Source organism: Neopsephotus bourkii, unplaced genomic scaffold (genome assembly GCF_033783945.1).
Source record: "Neopsephotus bourkii isolate Nb327-2 ecotype Australia unplaced genomic scaffold, CSIRO-AGI_Nbou_v1 NB_795, whole genome shotgun sequence".
Taxonomy (NCBI): domain Eukaryota; kingdom Metazoa; phylum Chordata; class Aves; order Psittaciformes; family Psittacidae; genus Neopsephotus; species Neopsephotus bourkii.
The window spans coordinates 281,391-305,009 of record NW_026901291.1 but is presented as its reverse complement, the minus strand read 5'-3'; the positions used below and the strand labels follow the sequence as shown (position 1 = coordinate 305,009).

Here is a 23,619-nt window from a genome sequence, read left to right as displayed (position 1 = left end):
CTGATAATTCATAAGATCAGGGGATTCACTGTCAATATCTTTAACTGAAGAACTGGTTGAAACTTAATGACCTGTGCTATGTAGGTGCTTTGAACTGATGGACTGTGGTCACTTCTGGCTTTATACTCTAACCTGTCTTTGTTAATGAAAGAGTCTGGGCAGCGTAAACCCTGTGCACAGCATGAAGTCCTCAAATAATAGGGGAGATGGTAAATTGTCTGAAGCAACAATTAGTAATTCTAATGTAGATCTTTACACAAACTTTTGAATGGACTAGTTCTCTCTATATGGAGTGAATCCCAACTGCAAGCAGTTGAATAACCCTAGGCTACATTTCCCTATTTCCCAGATTTGCTTTTCTGAAACGTAACTTACCTGCATTGGGCAGGAGTTTTCCAAATCAGTGAAACTTGCACAGCACTTCTTTGAGTCTAGAGCTTTCTGTAGGATGCAGCAGTAGTCCCTAGAGCATCAATAACTTCATTTTGTTGGGATTTTGAGGCAGGCATTAATATTTGGGTTGGGCTTTCATTTTTAATTGATGAGGGAAAAGACTGTCTGCCTTTCTTTCCTTCTTGATAACACAGGCTTCTCTTTAGTAACTTCAAACAGCCCAATTCTTCAGTTAAAGGCGAATTAAGTTTTCCTGTATTTCAAATTAGCTCTCTGAGGGTGGCATCAGCTCTGTTTCTTTTATGTTTAAGTCCCAGTTCCTTAATCTGTTTCTAATACATTCTGTTCAGCAATTTTGCATTTCTGTTTTAGTGGAAGCAATGCTGATTAATTCCTTCTCATGACATCTGTGGCTGCATCCTAGATTAAACCTACTCTAATACAGAGCCTATCATTAAGTGTTAAATATTCTTGCAAGGCTACTTAAATTAGATTCAACATCAGTGGATCATTTAGTAGAGAGTCGTTAATTCTCCATCTTACGGCAAGGCCACATTCTGGTGATGCTTTTAATCACAAGATTATTGAGGTATGATTTGAAAGGGATATGCTGCCCATATTTTGCCTTTGGGCAAATTATGAAAGGTCAAGTTGCCAAGGAAACAAAACTAAGATAACATTACTAATTCCTGAGTCCAAGAGTTGTCTTTCCTGATCATATCATTTGCTCAACATACATGCTTAGAAAAGATACCAGCTCACAGTATCTCTGCCAATTGCTCAACAGAAAATGGATTTATAATTCTTGCTTTTTTAGATAGCGTTTGTAGTGATGACAAGGCTCACCAGAACACTCTGCCTCTATAGAACTCAGATTGGTTCATCTGATGATTTACAGATATGGTAAATATTATTCCTGATATACAGAAGGGAAAAGAACAAAGGGAAGGCTTAAGATTTACATATTCAGAGGTAGCTGCAAACTTAAGATTTTACCAGTTTTGACAGTCTAATTTGCAGGCCTTTAGAGAATCCTGATGTTCATGAAGTGAAGAGCAATTGATAACACAACTTCATTAAGGCACCTCGAGTTAGATACTCAGAATCGCAAAGCCCTGAAATCTTTCTTCTGGTCACAAGTCAGGCCAGTGGCAGAGCCAAAGAGAGCTCTCCAGTATTTGCTGCTACTCAGAGTGTAGCAATTCCTCTTTTTCAGTTATTCCCTTTTTTCATTAGCATAGGATTGGCTCCAGAACGTGAAAGCCTGTATGGAATAGTAGCATGCTATGATGAGTCTCCTACTGCTCCTTTGTCCTTTCCATCCATAGATATGTGTGTGTTTGTGTCTGATTCCTTGTCCTTCCTTTGGACAATTCATGAAAAGGGTGTAATTTTATTCCCTGAAGTATGAGCATCTGAGATTGTGGTAGATTCTGTCCTTAAATTTTCATTCTGAACTGTGCTGTGTCATAGGGCACTGCATAATGAATACGACCCTGCCAATCAAGACACTCTGTTTTATATCACTTATTACTAAATTGAAAATGGTGTTTTACTACAGCAATAAAGGGCTAGTACAGCATGAGGTACATTTTTATACAACTCTATGAACTTTGTCATTGAAAACATTATAGCCTTGAATTTGAGAGCACAGTGGAAGGCAATATAATTTGATTACCTATATTAATCAAGTAGAGTACAACATATAAAACCAGTAATGCATAAGTCTGACTGGAGCCAGATAACCCTCTTGTGCATCTTAGAAAGATTTATTTTCAGTAATATAATTCATTTGACATGAAAGTATCATAATTGCAGTTGCTAGGAAGGATTTCGCTCTTTCCTTTTTTAGGAAAAAAAGACCGATCATGCTTTCAAGAGAAGCTTCTTCTTTTAAAACTCTGCTTACTAAAAACTGAAAACAAAGATTTGGTTTTGTAATTGTGTCAGTTTTTCATTAGCTGGCTGAGCTAACAAAGTGCTTTGGTTTGAATGCAGTTTCTGATTCATAAACAAAAGTGCTAGGGGTGAATGTAAAAGAATTTCTTTAATGCACATTGATTAGCATGAGACCCTGTCATTCTCAACCTGTGCTGCTAAAAGCCGGCCAGAAGTTCTTGAGCTTTCGGTTATCTCTGTAAGTACTTCACATAAATGCTGAGGAGAACCTTCCCACACTCCATCTCTGTGAAAAGGATTTAAAGCATATTTAAAGATGCCTAATTACTCTGCAATCCATGAAAGCCCCTGTTGTTATTATATGTGCAGTAGCGACACATACTAATAATAGCATTACCATGAGTTGCTGTTTATACATTTTATTGCTACGTGTAGCTGCAAACCACACGTGAGTTGGTTGGTTTATCACAGCTGATGCAGCAAAAATCACAAGTGACAAAGGAAGTACTGTCTGTGCTGCACATCCCTCTGGAGCAGGAAGACCTGCCTACTGCATAGTGCCAGTGCACACAGACTGAGAGGAGCTGAAACACCATGGTCAAGGCATTTTCCAGTTTTTCAAACAGATTTCACATTCACCTTTGTTCATAATAACCTATTGGAAAATGAAAAGTTTCTATAATTCACTCCATGATGAATACGTAGTGGCTTGTTCCATCTAATTACTAGCAGTTTTATCTTTGTGCTAGTAATAATGGTTTCTGATTAAAGGTGACAGAGTTCATTTCCAAACAATGTTTGTATTCCCCTCTCATTATTGGTCCACAGTTCAGTAAGCTGTTTATTTCATTCTTGCTCTTCAGTATTCTGTTCTTCCTTATTTCCCTTCCTGTTGAGATGTTTCCTCTTTCATTCTCTCATCACTCTGGTCTGCATTAGCCATAGTGGGAGCTGTCACTACTGAGGAAAGACTTCAGTGTATTGGAGCTTCTATTCATGAATGGCATCTGTCCACACAAATGAGCATTTCCACTTCAGTCCTGGCAGAAAAACACAAATTAAAGAAGTCTGTAGTGACAACAGGAAGGATAAATATCCCCAAGCCTGTTCAGAAGGTTTCAGGATAGTTTAGCTGAAGATACTTTCGTTCCCATCTTTCAGTATGTACTACCAGCCCATGGCTTGATCTCTGAGGTCAATGCAGGTCAAACTACCTTTGCAATGTGAAAGCAGAACAGTGAGGTAGGAGGCTTCATCTTGTAAATCATTACATTTACATCCATCATTGACATTTTGGGAGCTGACAAGAACAAATTAGTATCTCAGGGGGGTCAGAAGAGAGGAGCAGTAGTACTTAAAGCAGGACTGAGAGAGTGGAGAGTCCTTACAATTTCACCTCAAATAGCAAATATATTTTTTAAAATTGCTTAATGTTTAAAGGCTTGTCATTTAGTGGTCCAAAGAAATATTTTCCAGGTAGTGGCATAGACCTTGAATCTTTTATGTTTAGCTTTGTCAAGACGTAATTCTGTAAGAGCAAATAACCAACTACGTTATTTTCTTATTCATTTAGCTTGCAGCCTCTGCTATATTCCTTAGATTATATTGAAGACACCCAAGCATATGCCCTGGTCAATGCTTGTCCTTCACTTCCAAGACTTACCTACTTTGATATTTTTAAGATCTAAATGGAATGAAAGGAAAAAAAAAATTAATTAGCATTGTATTAATGACTTCTGATGGAGATCTTTTTTTTGTGGGGTAGGTGTGGTTTTACTTTTCAGATTTAAAATCTTTTCTTTCTATCTTGGTGAATTTCTTTGTTGCAGGGTAGCTTGCCTGTGGCAAGTGAGGCATCCATCCTCAAGGTTTATGTTAAAAGCAGTGGTTGAAATCTGCAAGCACATGCTCTGAGGGTTTCCTTGGAGGAATAGGTCTTCCATAGATGGCTCAATTCTTGTGCTAGATCTTTTACCAGCTTTGAATTTTAATGTTCAATAATGCAGACATTATTGGGAGCCATTATAAGCTTTATATTTTTCAGCTGCAACAACATAAACCTTGATATGAGTTAAATAGAGTGGAATTAAATAATTTTATTGTATTAATTATATATAAGTATTGTAAATCTTGTCCCTGACAGCAACAGGGACTTGTCTTCTCAGTGGCTAAAGGAATTCAAAAAAACAAAGCAGCTGATTCACATAACTTCCTAGATTCATTAAGAATGAACTCTACTTCATTTTACTGAATTCATGTATGTTGAGAACACAGTAAGTGCTTTCGATTGTTTTCCAAGTCCACAGCTCCTAAATGAATAGTGTGTTAAAATATTACATATAGCATCATAGTGCTATGTTTCAAGGTAGTCTGTCACTCCACCTGAATTCAAATTGAATTCAGCGCATTCATCCTGCCAGGTCCAGAATGAATGGTTACAAGGACAACAGATATTTGCCTTCATACCTAAAAAGTACCGGTTCTGATTCTGAAAATAGTCCCTGCTTCTGAGTGTTTGTGTTAGGAATTCTTGGGGTGTCCAGCTCACATTCGAATGGGAAAATCTGTGATAGGGGGGGAACTTCAGAGTCATCAGGTGGATGTCTTCATGCATAGTCTGGTATGTTCTTTTGTCACTGCACCACTTAGACTTGCAGGGAGAAGTAAGGAAGAAAGCAGTTGTCAGAAAAACTGTGTGTGAATGTATATGTATGTATATAAAAGATTGAAATGCATAAATGAAATAAAATAAACATTAATGTGAATCAGCTCTAACAAACCACAGCTAGTTTCATAACCAGAAATCCATCACTCTCACTCTGGAGGGTGACTGTTACTAAGCAGGATACTAAAGTATTAAGAAGTGCCTTTCCTCCTGAGTTCCATGCTGAAATCCCCTCTAACAGCTGCCTGCAGCTAATAATGTTTCTGCACTGAGGGAAGACAGCCATGCATGTGCTCCACTAAATAAATATGTAAATGAAACTTCCAAACAGAGTGGAGTCATGGAGCTGAGAATAACTAAATGATTTCCATTAAAGCAAGGCTACTTTAACAAATCTTACTGTTTCGTAGTGGTCGAGTACTTTTTGGCCACTCCTTAGTGACATGGACATGGCATAGTAATGGACTAGGTTTGCAGTCCAAATTGAAGAAGAAAACTGATGTTTATAGTAAGTGGAGAATTACTAGACAGACCATTATGGTTAAAGTGGCTTTTGGCTATATGCATATGAAGTCCTAAACTCCTCTTAATTTTAAAGAAAGCTTATAACCCTCCCTCCAAACTGCAGCAGCCTCTCATCATTGTAAATAATGGCTTGTAGCCACTTTTTTTCTGTTGGATGTCCTGTCTAAGCATCCTTGGAGTAAACAAAATCAGAGTTGCTCTGTCTAGGGAGTCACTGCAAATCCTCTCCTGGTTTCTGCTCCTCCCTGGAGAGTGTGAGGCACCAAAGCACCTGGACAGAGGGGTCCAGGTAGCTCAAAGCCAGGAGTCTCATGATAAAGGGCAGGCAGCAAGACAAGATGTCTCTTGCAAGCAAATCATGTTGCTCATAGCTTAAAACTGTACAACAAGAAAGTAATGGGTGTTTCTTTGGTTCCTTCGTGAAAACCCGCATACAGCATTGAAGCTGTAAATGTCTCCAAGAGTGTCTGTCTAATGAAAAGAAAATGAGTGACAGGTGACACAATGCCCAAGCCAGGGGAGAATGAAAAGAACCTCTGAGCACTTCACAGGAGAAGCAAACAGCATCTCTTTTCTTGTCAGAGTCTCCTCCGTTTCATAAATTGGTGAAATGCAGTGTCAGCCATTCAACTTTGTGTGCACTCTCCTTTCAATTACCCAAGCATGGCTGTAGGATTGCACCACCAGGGCTGTGTGGAAATCAGCTGAAATAGGGAAGAGGTGAAAAAGCCTCAGTTCATTGTTTGTGTGGTCCTTGCAAATGCTGAGCTAAATTTGGCCTGTAATTCACATTACCCCTTGGTGTTACAAGTGAAAGTGACCTCCTGCTTTGTCTGATCTCCCTCTTTCTTGGCAAATGTGGGCTGAAATTAAGCGTAAGATTGTAAGTATGAAATGGCTGTCTTTGGGTTTCCCAGAGCATCCATCCCAAGGGTACCAGGATTCTGCAACCGTGGATACAATGAGTCAATCACAATCAGTAAATTGACTTCAAGGCAGCTATATCAACCTACCATTACGTACTTAGAATGAGCCCAGATAGAGAGAGGGAGGGAGAGATTATATATTGGAAGAGATATATTACATGGAGATCAATCAATCAATCAGTCTACTTTTTTTCTAACCATAGAACAGAATAGATTGATCCTGGAAAAGGCATCATTAAATCATCCAAAAATTACGCAAAAACATTATACTGGTATATTAAGGCCGAAAGTAGGAGGTATCATATGGTAAACCAGGCAGAAAGCCTCTCTTGAATGTGGTACAAACATTGCTGTGTAGATGGCCCTAGATGCTGACATTTCTATTTTTAATGAACGTGTCTTTATTAAACGCTTATGTAGCGATATTCATCTGTGTAGGCTCCAGTGAAACACTGCATTATGGAAAGATATTTGCACCTTTCCTACAGGAGGGAAGGGCAGGGATCTGGTGGCTTTTAACAGCTTTTTCAAGATGGGTTGGTCACTCCCCATGAGCTAGGCCATTTTTTGACTTGGCTTGAAAGTAGGCAGGTGTAGATCCTACTTTGTAGATCTCAAGGAATAATTTGTGATTATCCCTTTTTTTTTCCACGAGTGCTTTCCTGTATATAGGTGTAATAATAAGGAAACCATTTTCAGCTTTAAAGATGTGCTTGTCAAACCACAGCAATGATTTTCCAGTTGCTGGCTTTTTTAGTTTCGCAGCCTTTTAATATTTCTGCTTGAATTCGTTCACGACAGAAGCAAATGAAAATTACACCGTGGTTTTTAGGTCTCTGTTCCCTGATTTTTGCTTGTCATGTCATGAACTTCTTCGAAGCAGTGAAATGGCAGCCCATCTCCCTGAGAGTTCCAGACAGATTTCTAAAGTTGTCTTGTTAACAGCTTGTCAGAAACCTACATTTCAGTCTCGCTGAGTTTATATCATGCAAAGAAAAAAAAAAGGGGGAAAAAAAAAAGTTGCTGGAAATTATGATTTTTACAGGTTCTGACATTTTTCTAAAGAACTGAAATGCTCAAGGCTGCTGTCTCCCTTAACAGGCTGTGCTGTTTTGGGTAATATTCTGCGTTGCATCAACTGAACATCAGAGCAACGTTCAGTTTCTTCCCTTTAACATGTTCTTTGAATTATTTAAGGTGTTTTGATGTTGGCTAGAATTTGTAACAAAGTCCTCCAGCTTTTATCCTAAAATATCAAAAAGGTTGAGATTTCCCACCCACCCCCCCCCCTTTCCTTTTCTCCCTCTTCCCTAACCCTTCCTCCCTCCCTCCTCCCGCTTTAATAGATCCTTGCATGGATCATCAGGGGACTTTCTTTTATGTTGTACAGCATGAAATGACTTCGTCAGGGTCTTCCTGATTAATTTATGAGTGCTAAGAAAAAGGGAAGGGGGGAAAAAACAGTCCTTGAGGGATTGACCCTAAGCTGCAGCAGATCAACTCAATTTTATGGAATGAAAAGAGACTTAAACAGTATTTTTAGCATTGGTTCCTCGACCTGCAGAGGTAGGGAAGCTCCCTGTGTCTGGCAGGCTGAAGCAGGGAGAGAGGTACCCATCTCTCCTGCTGGCTGATGGGGTTTGTCTCTTTGCAAGCACCGAACCTTTTTAGAGTTAAAGCTGTGGCAGATTGGTGGATTAATGTGCTCTGCCTCCAAGGGACAAATGATGCTCTCCCCCCCCCCCTCCCCCCCCCTTTCCTTTTTTCCCTCTTCCCTTCCCCTTGCTCCCTCCTTCCCTACTCTGGGCTTGCAGATGACAGCTGTTGGTCACTTAACAAAATGTCCTCTTGATTGCTGCTTCACAACAGGGGCCCCCTCAGACCAAACAGCACATAGCCCGTACAATGCATCACTGCCCCTCAAAATTAGTTATAGTGCTCAGGGCTATTCCCGGCTGCCATAGCTAATACTCTCTTGCTGTTCTTCTCTCTCCCCTTCACCCCCCCTGCGCAGACAAAGGCTCAGCCTATACATCTGTAGTGCTCATAACCTCCCCCTTCCCCCAGCCAAATGCTGAGGAGAGAAAGGGAAGGGGAAAAAAAAAATTGCTGCCCTGAGGCTCAATCTGTTTCTTACAGCTCTACCCCGGCACTTGGAAGCCTGAGCTGGTCTAGCCATAGGGAGGCCCTGACTCATTTCATCAAACTGTCAGGGAGGCAGTGGAGCTAAGAGGACTCTGCTGCCTGGGGCAAGTTCAAGTCAACATTCGATTTCCATCCTCCCCCCGGCCCCCGCCTTTCGCTTGGACACTTTCTGTGCTCTGGATCTAAACTTCTCCCGGAGCTGCAGCAGCTCACAGCTTCTTGCCAGGAGGAAGGACTTGTGGGACCTTATAAAGGACACAGTGGCAAAATTGCTGCAATAAATCAGTGGCCCTCTGACACTTGGCGGTAGCTTAATGTTTTGGCACTTTCTTTCCTGTGTATGCCTCAAGTCCCATTAGCAGGCTTTTCTGTCAGTCTGGCTCATGATAAAACTCTCTCTTCCTATCATCTTAAGCAAGCCCCTGCAGACACGAATCCAATGCCAGACTTAATAGGAAACAACACCTTCCCCTTGCACACACAAGCGCGCATCCATACGCACTGCTGATGCTGCGAGCTGCTCCTGGGAAGTTGGCTCAGAGGATAGGGAGAGGGGGAGGGCTCTTATAAATAGGCTTGACTTTACTTCTTCCTTTAAAAGAAACATTAACAGGCCGGGATTTAAGCCTAATGCTTCCCTGAGCCTTGCTATTAAAGGAAAATTCAGTAACTAAATATGGTTGGAAATAATAAGATAGCGGTAACGTGGCTGTCCTCCGGGACTGTGTGAGTGGGTGTGCCGACTCCAGAGGTATCTACGTTGTTCACATGTTCTGTGCAATGATTTACATATGTATTCTACCCTGCCAGCGTGCATTGTAATATTATGGACTGTATAGTTAACATTTTTACCTCCTCTCAGCCTTACACTTCCCCAGACAATTTTAGTTGCAGGTAGACTGGTTAGATTACATGTCCCTCTGGGCAAGGATCTGTTTTTTCACACAGCTTAGCTTAGATGCCTATCACCCTCTGCTTAACCATAATATAAATAATATCTGTAGGTATGTGTGCCAAGGAAAAACAAGCCTTTCTGTCAGCTGTCTGGGCAGGAACCTGTAACTTCAGTGCTGTGTAGAGTCTGGCACAACAGGGCCCTACAGCCTTGAGGCTGTGTAGGCACAACCTACATCATAAACCTCTGTGTTTGGGTGGAATAGGATATACCACACCGATGTGAATAAGCTGAGGTAACCTCTATGCAGTCTCAGCAGCTTGGAGGATGTGGCCCCATTTCAGATAAGAGTGTTTCTCTGTACCTCACTGATGGCATAACACCCAAGTGTTGCCAATGTTGCAGTCTTGCAAGTCTTGCGTTGTTTTTATTTATGTTTCTTGGAGCTCTCATTCCTGGCATGAGGCAGTTAATACAAGTATCTGATTTCATGTTAACCAGTGTGGTGCTTTTACAATGTGAAGGAAATCTGGAAGTTAAAACATTGGGAGTAAGAAAAGAGTCAAAGGATGTTTTCATGGTTCTCAAAGTCACAAGAAAACATCCAGAATTACAGGACAAACAATTTTAATACACATTGCAAGGAGCCTGGTGTAATGGAGGGGGTCTTGAAATGTGAATTTCCATCTGAGCCATCAGAAGAAGAAAGAAGCCACAGGGCCTGGTTTACACTTACAGGAACTCTTTCTCAGATGTTTTGGGTGCAAGAGGGGAATGAAGGACTTGCTGCAGTTGCTCAGGTGGAGATTAGAAAAGCAACAGCTTCTCTTCCTGCTTCACTCCCTGCTTCATCTGGAGCCTGAACCTTCATCTGTAGCCACATTCTGCCCTGGCCTGGTGACCCATGGGCACCACGGAGCGGAAGTTTTTTGGCGCCAAGTCATCCTGTGTGGAGGGCCGACATCTTCAACACCGGCATCTCTGTGGAGGGGCAGCAGGAAGGAGGGGGGAAGAGGCCTTTGCACAGCTCACTGAGGCAATTCCACCTGAATTACGTGTTGTTTCTGCTTAACTTTACCTCACGGGAGGCTTTTTTTTTCTGACGGGAATCTGTCACTACAAGAAATTGTTTCCAGAAAGCAGCACAATTAGGGGTCGGCTTTGCAAACATTCTTGCTGGAATTGAGAGGCAATTGGCACAGCCCAGTGAATAATCCTTTTAGGAGCCTTTATGAACCCGGCACAATGGCTGTTTACAGTTTCGCTTATAGACCAGGAGTGTTAACAGGCCTTTAGAAAAATCCAGGTAATTGAAGCTTTTGTCTTTCAATGAGCTGTCAACAGTTGCCATTCTCCACGTTTTCTTTAACTTTTTTGTTTTGGCGAGGGCTTTTGTCCCTTCACAACAGCTGTGTGGGAGGCAGTGGCCTTCCCCGGGAGCGCCACCGGCCTCCTCCTCACCAGACCAGAGTAAGTTGTCTTTTAAGACACAGAAAACCCTCTGGGTCAAAGCAGAAGTTTCTCCTATGGCTTCATTATTAGTTTAAACATCCCAGCCACGCAGCACCAGCCTCGGTCTCTCTTTGTTGACCCAGGGCTTTGCAGGGGCGAGGAAGGCTGGAGAAGAGCGGGTGTGTAGAGACCGAGGGCTGTTACCACAGAAACTGAACCAGGACAGTGAAATGGTGGGATTTAACACCCCCTCCCAAAGGGAAGGGGTCAGCAGCGGCTCTGGTTTTCACAGGTCTGTTCAGGAGGGTTTAGTTTTGCTGTAGTTGGGGTTTTTTAGCGTGTTCAGCAGCCTGTGAGTCCCTGTTTCTCAATATGAATGTGGGACCCTTTTCCTTTAAAACAAAAAGAAGAAAACCTAAGTGAATTATGAAGCTTAGGAGGTTTTCCACCAAAGCTGGCTGTATTTTCTTCAGGAGTCGGTGGGGGATGAGGATGGGTTGGCAGCCATGAGCCTCAAGCTCTCCATTTTCCAGGATGCTGTCTGTATGTTAAGCGGAACTCCAGATTTTATAAATAATGGTGTGTTAATTCTTCCCCAACATCTCTCATCATATAGACTGCTTTTGGGTCAGACTGTGACTTCATCCACGTGGATTAAGATGTATTTTGGTGGTTTAAAAGCCACGTTGTGGGAATTGATGAGGACATTTTGTGTGCGTAAGCACTGCATAGCTTGGAGAGGTGTGAGAGGACAGCTGTTTCATACAGCAAACAAGAAATTATGCAACCTGCTGTCAGAAATATGTTTTTAAAGCACCCATGTTGCAGTCGCAGCTGCATGGCAGGCTTCCTGTCCGCACAGAGCTGCATTCACATGTAGACCTGCATCCACAGCCCCGCTGGCTTCTTCGGTTGCAACTGATGCAGTCATGATTAAAGTAAGGAAGATGTAAGCTAAAATGAAACAAAGTTCTCCGCTGTTCTTTCCATTTCAAAAACAATTAATTACGGACTATTTACAGATCCTGCATGGGGAAAAATGCATCCTCAGAGAGCAGATGTTTGCTTCATTTGTATGCCTATTTATGAAATTTAGCATGTGGATTTGATGGTTCACTGGCTTTTTGCATCTTCCACTTACCTACATGAGACAAAGTTTCGTATTGGTACAAAGCAAAATTAGGCATCTAAATAAAGCAACTCTGCACCTTTTAGTAATGCAACCCATCTGTAGTAGGGTTTTATACTCATTATACTTTTTGAGGTCAAATTTGGTTTCAGCAAGAAAAAGCCTGTGCACTTTTTATTTAAATACTACAATGCTGTAAGAAATAGGAAGACAAGTATTGTTACAAAACCAGAGAGCAAGACTGAAATACTAAATTTTATTTGAATAATAAAGCTCCCAAAATTGTTTACATTTGCTGTCAAATATTTTTAATCTCAAACTGATTAAGGGTTACAGTACTGTGGTTTTATTAAACCCAGGCTCATAGGCAAAAGTGTCTGAGTTTTAATGATAATTTTGAATGTTTTCTAGTCAATATATTTCTGAATTTAATTTATTTGGGGGTTTTATTACTTCAGTGTATCATTCTTGAAGTCCCTGTAAACATTAACACTTGTATTGCCTAAACATACAATTTTAGGCAACACAGTCTGAGTATACTAACTCTAAGTTTTATGCCATTTTGTGATAGGTGTAATTCCCCTGTAACATGCTTTAGTCTGAACTGTGCAGGTTGAATCACATTATCCAAATATTCTGCCTCTAAAATAGGAGTGCGCAGCTTGAATGAGCACTGTGATTAAAATGGTGACTTAGGATACTTTAGCATAGACCAGTTTAAAGGGTAAAATAACGTAGTCTTCGTGACCCACTCAATTATGCTGGTAATTTGAGGGGATGCACACTCACTCCCTGCAGCACTCTGACTTGATTTGAGCCACTCGGGTGGAGGTGAAAGGTTTCCCTTGAGTCAGCCAGGGTTTCTTGGAGCCTGTAAATAATAACGAGTGTATTGCTGTGCTTGCATCTTCCCCCGCCCCCCACCTTGGTTTTGATGAATGTGTTGCTTCCTCAGCATAAATTAGCACTGTCTTGAGCCGGCACAAATGCAGCAGGTACTGGAGCAGCCTTTGCCCACCAAACCTGCTTCAGCGTGTCTCAGTGGTGATGTTCATTTAGTACCATCCTAGGCCAAGAGCAGAGACTTCTGATTGTTGGTGGTTACGTGGCATGGGGTTGGGAGACTGAGCAAAAAGCTGCTGATGGCGATTTGTCAGGACTGATACTACTTTTGGTCTGAATGTCTAATTTGTGGGCTCCACAGCCCCTGCAGAGTAGTGTCCTGCCTTCGTCTCATTTCTTCCAGTTCTGCTGCTTTTTTCCCAAATGCTTAGAAATACGATTAGGTCTGTGTGCAGATATAAACGGTTGGATTTCTTTGTGCAGAAACATGCTGTGGACCAGGCGGGGCAGTGTAAAATGGGTTAATTTTGAAAGAAAAAGAGGTCTGCTTAGTCAAGACTATAGAAAACCAGGTGCCTTAAACCAAGCATTTTCCCTGCAGTTAAATGGAAATAAGGAGTTAGTTGGGAAGCTGAGCAGTCTTACTGCAGAATCACCATGGGGGACCCCCTTCACTCTATCATGGTTCTTCACATGCTTGGTGTGTTTCAGAGAATTTAAAAGTTTGTTCAGATGCTTGGGGTCAATCATTTTATGTACCAAATAGAAGAGGAGATTAAATAATCTCTCACAAATCTACAGAAAACTAAGAATGGAACAGCTGAAATTTCTGCTTCATCATTTAGGATAAAAGGGTGTGACAGGAACATTTCCCCTTTCTGCTCTGAGGAGCAGGATCTGGACAAAATGAGCAAACTATTCCTTCTTTTACATTCATGAAACTGAACCATGTGCATCCTTGTGGCCCATTTCCACATCTCTAGCTTGTCATTACTGTCTTGCAGAGTCCCCTCTTGTTGAAACAAGGGACTCAATAGGGTGCTGCCAGTTACAGAAAACCATGGACCATCCATCCCTATCAGTGGGTGGCTGAAGGAGAAAATTCCCATTAGGCACAAAAGCTACAAAATACACTGGCTACTCTTTGTCAGTGTAAGAGACACCAAGAGATTTATTTCTGTTGCCCATTATGAATCTTTCTCAGCTCTAGCCAACAAGATATGCATGTCCTGATATGTTCGAGGCTAAAGCTATCATTTGTGCTGTGGAAATCGAGCATTTCATTTTCAGAGTCTGTAAGAGATTACACTCCAAAACTCTTTAAGTAAACACTTCCTCCTGGGATCGCGATCTTATTCAAACTAAAAAATGTATCAGAATTTATGATGTATTTTAATTAGTATTCTTGGTACCACTCATTAAATTAGAAATTGATTGCCAGTTTCACAGTTTCCTTGTTAGATGACAAAGTGCTTATCAAGGTGAAGCAATGCAAAACTGTTACTATATATTCCACAATTTGAGATGATAAAAAGGCATGCTTTTTGTTGTGGTATTCATTACAGTCATTACTATAATGCATCACTGATAGTCTTTTTTGTTTAAAGTTCACTTTCCCCATCCATGTAAGAGTATTCCATATTTTTGTATAAGAAGGGAGAATCTGGCTTGGTCTGGTTTATGCTAGCAATCTAGAAGGCATTACCACAGACATCAAAAGTGTGTTTTATTGAACTGAGAACATCATAAACAGCTATGCTAAAGATTTAAGAGGATGATGCAACAGATCCCTATACATAAAGGTGTTTATCAAAATCTTTTTTTCTCTCTCTAATCCACAGTGTGACAGCGAGAGTGATATTGACGATAAGGTAAGACTGAATTTTCTTCTTTCATGTGCTTTACTAGATTGGAAAATCCCTCATAGTCAAAATAAGGATGAATTTGAAAATAATATTTTTCCTCCGGTCTTCATGTCAAATTTAAAATACCTATGATTGAATGAAAAAACATTGGATCTGGCCGTGTGTGATCTTTACTAGCTTCTGTTTACAGGAGGGGAACTCCATTAACATAATAGTCCTTCTGGATTAGTGAGTATTTGGTGAGACCCAGCTCATAACGTTTAGTGCTGTTTCAGAGGAAGTCTCCTCCCATAACTTGTCAGGAGCACATATTTTATTTATACTAACCTTGAAGATATCAATTTTGTAATCAGCTTAGAAGATGGGACAACTGGTACCTGCCCTCAAAGGCAGTATGGTAACTGTCAAGGAGTGTTTTGTCATGTTGCATGCATATTTATCACAGAGCAATGATTTCCCTGACCTTCTGTTGGATATAGAGGTTGGTCACTGAAAGGCTGTAGTTGTGTGGTTTTCTATAGGGATTCCTTGTTTCACTTTGCAAGGCAGAGAAGTCCCACTATGTAGCAACAGTTGCACTGTGCTTTTAAGCATCAAATGTGTAAAAGGCTCGACTATCCCTTGCTGACTTCTCTTCTGGCAGATCAAACTTGCAGTCTCAGGTTAGATCTTCATCAAACTTTTATCGTATTTTGGCTGTCCAGTCTCTTGCATTCATTCATGAGAAGCTGTGGCACGGAGGTTTCTACTGGATCAGCATTACAAAAGTAAAGGCTGACTTCAGATAGCCCTGTCTCCTTGGCAGCACACTTGGCTGCAGCCATACATATATCAGAGGTTACCATGAGTTCAAGAGACTACGCTAAAAGCTTCTTCTGGTTAGGTCTTTTTTTTTTTTTTTTTTTCCCTATTTTAATATTGTTACAGTTTGGGAAGCATTAAGGTTTTTTCATCTGCTTCTTCTAAAATCCCATCAGACACCAAATATCCCTGGAGTATGGCATAAGCTGTGTTCCGAGATGAAAGCTTGATTGAAGAGAAACACTTAAATCATATATGTTGAGTGAAAGATACTGTGCATGTTTTTATTTTATTTTATTTTAATTTAATTTATAGGTATAAAGTCACTCCCTGAAACCACCCCTGCTCCCTGAGTTCTGTTTCTCACAAGGTTACATAGCAGCAGAGCTGATGGTGAGGGTGAAAAATGATTCCCTAAAAGCTTAGATACCATGGGGTTAAAACATTTCTTAGGCTGCCCAATCAAAGAAAGTAAAAGCAATCACTTAGAAAACTGTTTAAAGATCTGCCAGTCAAACCCCAGATGAAGTTGTAAGTGACATGTAGTTTTATTATACAGCTATGCTATTAATGATTATCTAAATTACACTGGTAGACCCAGCTAGCGGCATTACATCTGAGACTGACATTTGTTAGATTACGTTTGACTTCACCTTGTAGAGAAGAAATTGAAATCTGAACAACATTGATTAGCTTTCAGAATGTGGGATCTGAGGTTACCTTCAGAGGAAGCTGCATTGTGTTTGGCTGGTAACTTACTGTCCTTTACAGCAGTGAAAGGCTATTACGGTGTTCCTTACCATTAATATGGCATTTCTTTACATATCTACAACTGTAATTCGACCTTCTAGGCTCACATATTTCCCAGCTACCTTCTCCTTAAGGTGACTCCATCTTAATAATAACATTTATTTTCTCCATAAGGGGAACAGCATGAGATCATAATCTTTCTCTCTCTTTCCTGATCTGTAGAGATATGAGACATGTCATTGGTTATGTTTAACAGGTCTCTGGAATTAGGTGGGGTTGCTTTTCCTGTCAGCAAAAACATGTGCACATGCATGTAAACTCACCAAGTTTACATGCACTCAACTCACCTCACCAAGGTTGAAGTGAAGAGACTTCAAACCTTTCATGGGAATGATGTAAATGCAACATTGCCTTCCAGTTGGGGAGCACAAGGGCAGCCTGGCTTCTTCCCCTGGAAGGATGCTCAGTATTTGTCTAAAACTTCACCTGGCTGATGCAACAAGAAGCTATAAAAGTATTGGTGTGAATGTCCCGAGGGATTACCTGAGTGGTTTTTCCCCACTTCCATGTGTTGGCAAGACGTATCTTCTAATAATGCTCTCTGGCTATTACAGCTAGATGGATTATTCAACTCTGGTCTAGCCCAGTACCAGGCTTCCTGAATGACATGTAGGGTTGGCTTCATTTTACTGTGGAACAACCCTGCTTTCCTGCGTGGTCAGAAAGAAGCAGCTTTCTCTAGGTACACCTACACACAGGCACTAATGAAGGGCAGGGCAGTACTAATGTACTTCTGATTTGCCTAACATTTTTTGCTAGTCATAAACAGCGGATCACTGTCATCTGTGTGTAACTCATGAGGAAAGCAGACAAAAAAAGAAGTTCATGTGCAAGTACAAATTGAGCCAGTGAAGCAAAACTGAAATTTTCTACCTCCTACTTCTCTCTCTATACCATGTTACTAATTATCCACTATTCATTTAGTTCATTCCTATATGAGCTATTGGAACTCTTGATGTTTTAAAACATAGAGTAAAATTAAGGCTTTACCTTCACTGCATTGAAAAATATAAACACACTCCTGATGGTTTTGGTTTTTAACTTGCACAGTGTTGTGCAGGACTCCAGGGGAGAAAAGTAATTGAGCATAGTCAGTTGTACGTAGTGTCTGTTCAAATTGAGGAGCCATTATTTCAGTGCAAGGCAGTTTTGCAGCAGATTGTGAGAGCATTTCCAACCAGTGCGCTGCTGGTTTTAATAATCAGAGAAGAGCAGCTCAAAGCTGGAGGACTTGTCCATCTCATCTGCTTTCTGAGAACTGTCTCTGGCCAAGTGTAGCCTTTCACTTCTGCATCACTGCTGAAATCTCAAAGGAAGTAAGTGGGATGATACGTTCTCACACCTATCATTCTGTCACCACATGCTTCTCCAGCTGTTTGAAATACCAAACTAATGAAGTGAGCTGTCCAGCCATTTAACCAAGCGAGAAACTTAGCAAGTCATGCATTCCCAGAAATGGAAATGCAAATCCTATTTCTTTTACTGTATATTCCTTGAACAATGTCAGTTTGGACTCTGCTACTGTTAGGAGGATTGCAGAACAGTTTGTGGAAGCTGTGGAAATGATACTGTGTTTTTTGTGAAGGAGGAGGGAGAGAAAGGGAGTTAGTCTGATAATCGTATTACACTGTCTCTGCTCCGCGCAATAGCTGTGATGTGAGGCTCACGGTCCATAAACATTGTTACTGAAAATATATACTTCCTTTAATAGCAACAACAGCATTAACAGATAGCAATTACCCTTCATTTTCAGGAACTATAAAGTCTCCATTAATTCAAGATTTATGTAGTTATAGCATTTAGCACAGGAATAACACCACAGAGAATTGGTTTATACACATGTAATGAGAGAGCTTATGGCATACTTTAGTGAACATTAACATAATAGAGTAATACAAGCCATCAACAGTTCCACTTATTGTCTCTTACCTGCTTTAGCCTCACTGTGAAAAGTGGCTAGCAGCTTGGTAATGTGCCCTGTTAAATGGTGTTCTGCAGAAAGCCAAAAGTCAACTTGTGTAAAACAAGGGAATGAGTAATCTCTGCTCGTTACTCCAAAATGTTGCTGTCATTTCTTTAATAACAGTGTTCAAGATTGCATTGAAAAAAAAGTCTGTTGCTTTCTTTAAAAGTAATTCAGTGTTCATGTTCCTTCAGTCTTGGACTTCTGTCTGCTGTGTGCCAAATTGTGGGTTGTCAGCTTAATTACATGGCCCCACTGTGTGAGTCTCCAGATCAGGGGTTAGATATCAGGCATTCCTTCATTTATGTGCTGCTAAGTGAGATGTACAAAGAATGATACCATATTTCTAAGTTGAATGAGTGTTTCTTGTATATTTGTTCTGTAGTTTATGGGAGTTTTTTAGCTATATCCAAGATGGAAGAAGAAAGTTTCAAAGTCAGGTGTCAAAAACAGTGTTTTCCCACTACTTTCTGCACCACCACAGTGAGTTTATTAGGCTCTGCTTGCAGCGGTGTGAATTCAGCCTTGCTGTGCTGTCATTTGCTGTGCTAATTTCTGAGTCCCAGTAGGTGCCTGGAAGCTTGCAGCACTGCATGAGCAGTAGAGATTTAGCCCTTAATATCTAGGAGAACATAGTAGGGCTCTGATCGCTCCACCACAGACTGGGTTCCCCTGCTACTGCTTATTTGAAAGTTTAACAAGGGGGAGATCAAGTCAGACTAGTGAGAGATGAGAGTTTACATCCATACTGTCAGTGTTGGGAAGAAGAGGTAAGCTGTGAAAGAGTCAAAATATGGAGAATGATAGTTTGCAATTTGGGAAGTGGGAAGCCGTGTAGGGAGCAAAGCCATGGACTAGGAAAACGATCTTGCAGCAGCTTTTTCCTTGGCACAAGGACGACAGCTGCGTCTGCTATCACTATAGGAGAGGATAAAATGATAAATGAAGGGTGGAGTAGTGAAAGCTTGACCAAGAACTCAGTTGTATGCATGAACAGAGGATGCTCATTATGTCATAAGGAAAGAGGATATACGGAACTTAAACATAGGTTGGACGTCAAGATGTTGGGAGTGGTGTGAGTCAGAGAGAGTGCTGAGAACTACGGGCTTGTGTGAGAGGTGGAAGTGATAAGAGTGGAAGCAATGAGGAGAGTAAACTGTGTGGAAGATGTGGGGGATGAAATTATCGCTTCTGTTTCAGCTGTGTTAACCTTGAAAGAGTGTTTACAAGCACACAGGAAAACTCATAGTTAAGGCAGCAGGAGAAGGGGATGAGAAATGAAGAGAAATACAGGAGTCACTGTAGTAGCAGTGGTCACTCCATGTATGTGTTTGTGTAGATTATCCAGAAATAACATAAAGCCGCATGACACCAGATGAAAAAGCTCAAGGAATATGGTCTTAACAGTGCTCAGAATTACAGCAGTGGTTGCAGAGGCAGGAACAGAGGAGACAGGAACTGCTGAAGCCGAGAGAGGAAAGAGCTGTGTCGTATAGCTGGTGAGATCCAGAGAAGGGGATTATGAAAGACTTTTGAAATTGAGATGCAGTTCAGTGCAGCCAAACTGCACAGTGTCTGTTCCCAAAGATCCTACATCAGTCCAAATTTCCATGTGTTTTGTTGCATCTTTACAATCCTGCTCTCATGGCCTCATTTGTCAGTGCACCAGTACATCAGTGTGTTGTTTCATGATGCTGGAATAAGCCTTCAGTCCCTAGACCCCACAATACCACTCGTTTGAAGTCCATGTGGGCCATTATTGCCAGAGGTTTCTTTGTCCCTGTGCCTCATATTTTACCCTAGTGATGGAAAAACTGGGTTCCATCTGTCTATCGTTTCTGTGAGGCTGGAAGTTTAGTTCCCACCTCAGGTAATCTGCTGTTTGCTGTATTTGAAGCGTACACAAGCCAAGGTCCACAAATTGGTTTTATTCATCTTTAGATTGTCCCTTTCTCTGATAAATGAAACTTGGTACTTTTCCAGCAATCCCAATTCTTACTAGTTGCAGCAGAAGGGAAAGATCAAACATGGAATTGAACTGCGGGCTTTCACATGGCAGTATTTGCACTTCTGTTAGCATTACTCTTCAATCTATGACAGTTTTCAGCTGTAACTAACAACAAGAAGTCTCCATTTGCCAGTTACTTCCCAGCTGGGTTTTCAGATAGTATTTAAGTGGTCCTTTAACCATAGTATGCTCTTTCTTATGGAGAGCAGCACTGAATGGATTTGCAGAAGCATGTTCCCGGGCTGTGTTGCAGGCTTAGCAGCATGCAGTATTATAGCATATACACATGTGCGTGCACGTAGATGCACAGAATTGGTATTTCTTCTAAGGTTTAATTCTTACAGACTAAAACTCAAGTGGTAGGGAGTGAGAATCAGTGAGAAACCTGACTCCCATGTAATAATAACTGGGTAGAGGTGGTTAGTTCTCTTAATGGAAGAAAGTTCAACAGATGAGCTGCATGTTGTTATTAAACAGATCTGCTTTCTAAACAATGTGAAAATACTGAATTTAGAATAACCTTGTAGCCCTTGAAACATTCGGGTGCTATAAACAGGCAAACATGATGTTGTTGGCAGTACAGGAGGACAGAAATTCACTACTCAGTGAATTTCTTTTATGTCATCATTCTCCATGAGCAATTTTACAAGGGAGATTGAACCCTGCAAGCCCACTGAACACCCAGCTCACTCAGTTGCTTTTTAGGAAATGCCAGATGGGGGAGAGGCTTGGCATGCCCTCAGCTTCCATTGTTCCACCCACCATGTGCATGGAGCAGACGCAGAGGTTCCCACAGAGAACTGGGGCAACTGAGTTAGGCCCTGTAAGCCCTTCCAGGGGGAAAGGAGCCCTCTAAGTTGTCCTTCCCAAGAAGAGAGTCTGCAACTCCAGGAAAAGTATTAGTAATAATGGTCTTTCATGATCTTTTTATTTAAGTCAAGCAAGAATGCAATAGAACAGATTAATCAGACTCAAAGATTCAGCACCAATGTTCTCCCCTCCTACTGAGATTTTATTTTTCTTTTATCCAGACAAAACCCTCAAATTTTAAGTACGTTAGTCTCTATGTGGCAAGCTGAGTCATCACAGGCTGTGGTGTCCATATTCATTCTTGAAAATGTAGGGGAAAAAAATTCAGAGCAAACAATGAGAAGAGCCTTCTAGTTTGCTGACAAAACTCCATCATTAACTCACATAGAAGAACTGAAGAGATCTTATGGAGAGGTCTTGGGCAAGACAGGATAATACCAGTTCTGCCGCTGGCAGTCATAATGTCCCTAACTGTCTATTATTTAGCATCTCCCTATTCCAGTTCCCCATTCATAAGCCTTTTCTTATCTTGCCATGGACCTTCTGCAGAAACTTTTTAAGACCTGAGGCAATGGGGAAGAGAGCAGTCTTGCACAGCTTCTGCCCACATCAGCTGTAACACAGTCACAAATCCAAAGGCCTACCTGTGCTATAGCAGTAACTCCTTGGAAGATGATCAGATAGAACAGGCGGGTGATGGGAATTGGCAGATGAGTTAAGCAGTTCCATTAATTACATTGAATGATTTAATTAACTGTAAAGGTGCCAAGAAGATGGGAATTTTGGAGAACACATACTCCAATAGCTGCAATTGCAGGCCCTCATTTGGCTTACAGAGTTTCTCATCACTGTATTCCGAAATTGTTTCACCAGGTTAAATAAAACAGAAAAGCACAGTATTCAGCACTGTGTGTTCTAGGCAGGCATAAAGGATACAGCTCGAGGGTGGCCCAAGAGTCAACTTTGGGTTCCTGCTTCTGGGTCCAATTTGCAGTAAAATCCAGACTAGGTTTTACTGAGGGAGTTTTCCAGATATGTATGAGGCAGCAACAACATTTGAATCAGTAGTAAAGACTGAAAGTAATGTCTGCCTGACCTTGCTTGGGAATTCACCCTTATCCAAAGCATCATGATTGAAATGGGTATTCCTTTGCCTAAGTGAGTCTCCTAACACTTATCAGCTGCTGTTTTCACTTATCAGCTGCTTACCAACTGCTGCTTTTGTCTACAAAATCAGTAAGGGGCTTGCCATGGCACCCTGAGTCAGGGGAGAAGTTTCAGGTGGTGCTGCCCAGCCTTTGCTGTACAGAGTCCCCCAGAGCCAGAGTCCTGGCATTCCACATACACAAACCAAGTGAGGTACTTCTCAAACAGAGAAAACTCAAAGCAAGAGAGATCGAAACAACTGTGTAAATAAGTCTCCCTCTGCTCCCTGCAGGGTCACCTCTTGGTTCTAGTGCTGGCTGTGGTACACACACTGGCTCCATGCAGTTCTTCCCCAGCAGCAAGGAAAAGTCTTTGTCTTTCATTCACGTGTGAACCTTCAGCTCTGGGTCTGCCCAGGGTTGAGCCAGGCTTTTTTCATGGTGTAGGTTGGCTTCCTCCCATGTCTCCCACTCCCTGCATAAGACAAGATGATGAGTCTGGGCAGGATGAGTGCAGGTTAAAGCAAAGACAGACTCTGTGGTTTGGGCTCCATGGTACACACCATTGCACATTCCCATCAGTATTGTGTGCAGAGTGTCATTAGCATCAGCAGTTCTGCTTGATCCTATCCACTGATGCCTAGTCTTCCACTCTTTGATGGGTCAGATTGAAACATCTCACACACACACACAAAAGCCTTTGGTTTCCAAAGCATACAGCCTGACTTACAGCCTCTATTTCTTTGGCCTTTCATACACCTGTGTCAAAATGAGTTGGAGATCTTTGCCTAAATCTGTGGCAGCAGCTGACTTAATTTGTGGTTTAGTACTCCTGACAGTTTATTGGGGAAGCAAAGCGCGCCTTCATCTCCAATAATAAACAGCCCACCCGCCGACACTTTGACAGACTTAATGGTTTTTTTATACAAAAATGGACAGACTTAATGTTTCGACTGTAGCGATCATCTGTCCTGATCTCCTTAATGAAATTAGATTAAGTGCACCTGGGAAAATGCTGAGACGGCACATTGCCTTCATCACCTTCTTTAATTTAAAACCAATTTGCGGGGAAAATATCCTCTGAAGCTGAGGGAGGCAGAGAGAAGGGGGAGGGAAGGGGATTTTAAAATCTATCTGGATAGCTACTGGCAGTTTTAATTCCTTTCCCTGCTGGCAATGTGAAATATTAACAGCCTTAAGAACTGAGAGTTTAAAGACTTACTAACCTTTCTGCCTTTCTTAGGGGAAAAAGAAACAAAACAGAATCTTTACCATCAACACCACATACAGGGGACAAAGTCCGGGACATGCTGGGGCTCGGAGGTGGGGCTGGGCAGGGAAGATC

General features: G+C 41.4%; 1 protein-coding gene across 27 annotated transcripts in view; it reads left to right on the top strand.

Moving 5' to 3' along the window:
- The window catches only part of FBRSL1 (fibrosin like 1), a 537,101-nt gene that overhangs the window by 340,171 nt on the left and 173,311 nt on the right, over positions 1-23,619 (top strand). For 26 of the 27 annotated variants that reach the window (XM_061355306.1, XM_061355294.1, XM_061355309.1 and 23 more), the window contains one exon: positions 14,714-14,743. The exons of the other annotated variant lie outside the window; for it this stretch is intronic. In XM_061355306.1, the coding sequence (XP_061211290.1) occupies positions 14,714-14,743 (30 nt within the window). The remainder of the gene's footprint in view (positions 1-14,713; positions 14,744-23,619) is intronic. 27 annotated transcript variants of the gene reach the window in all.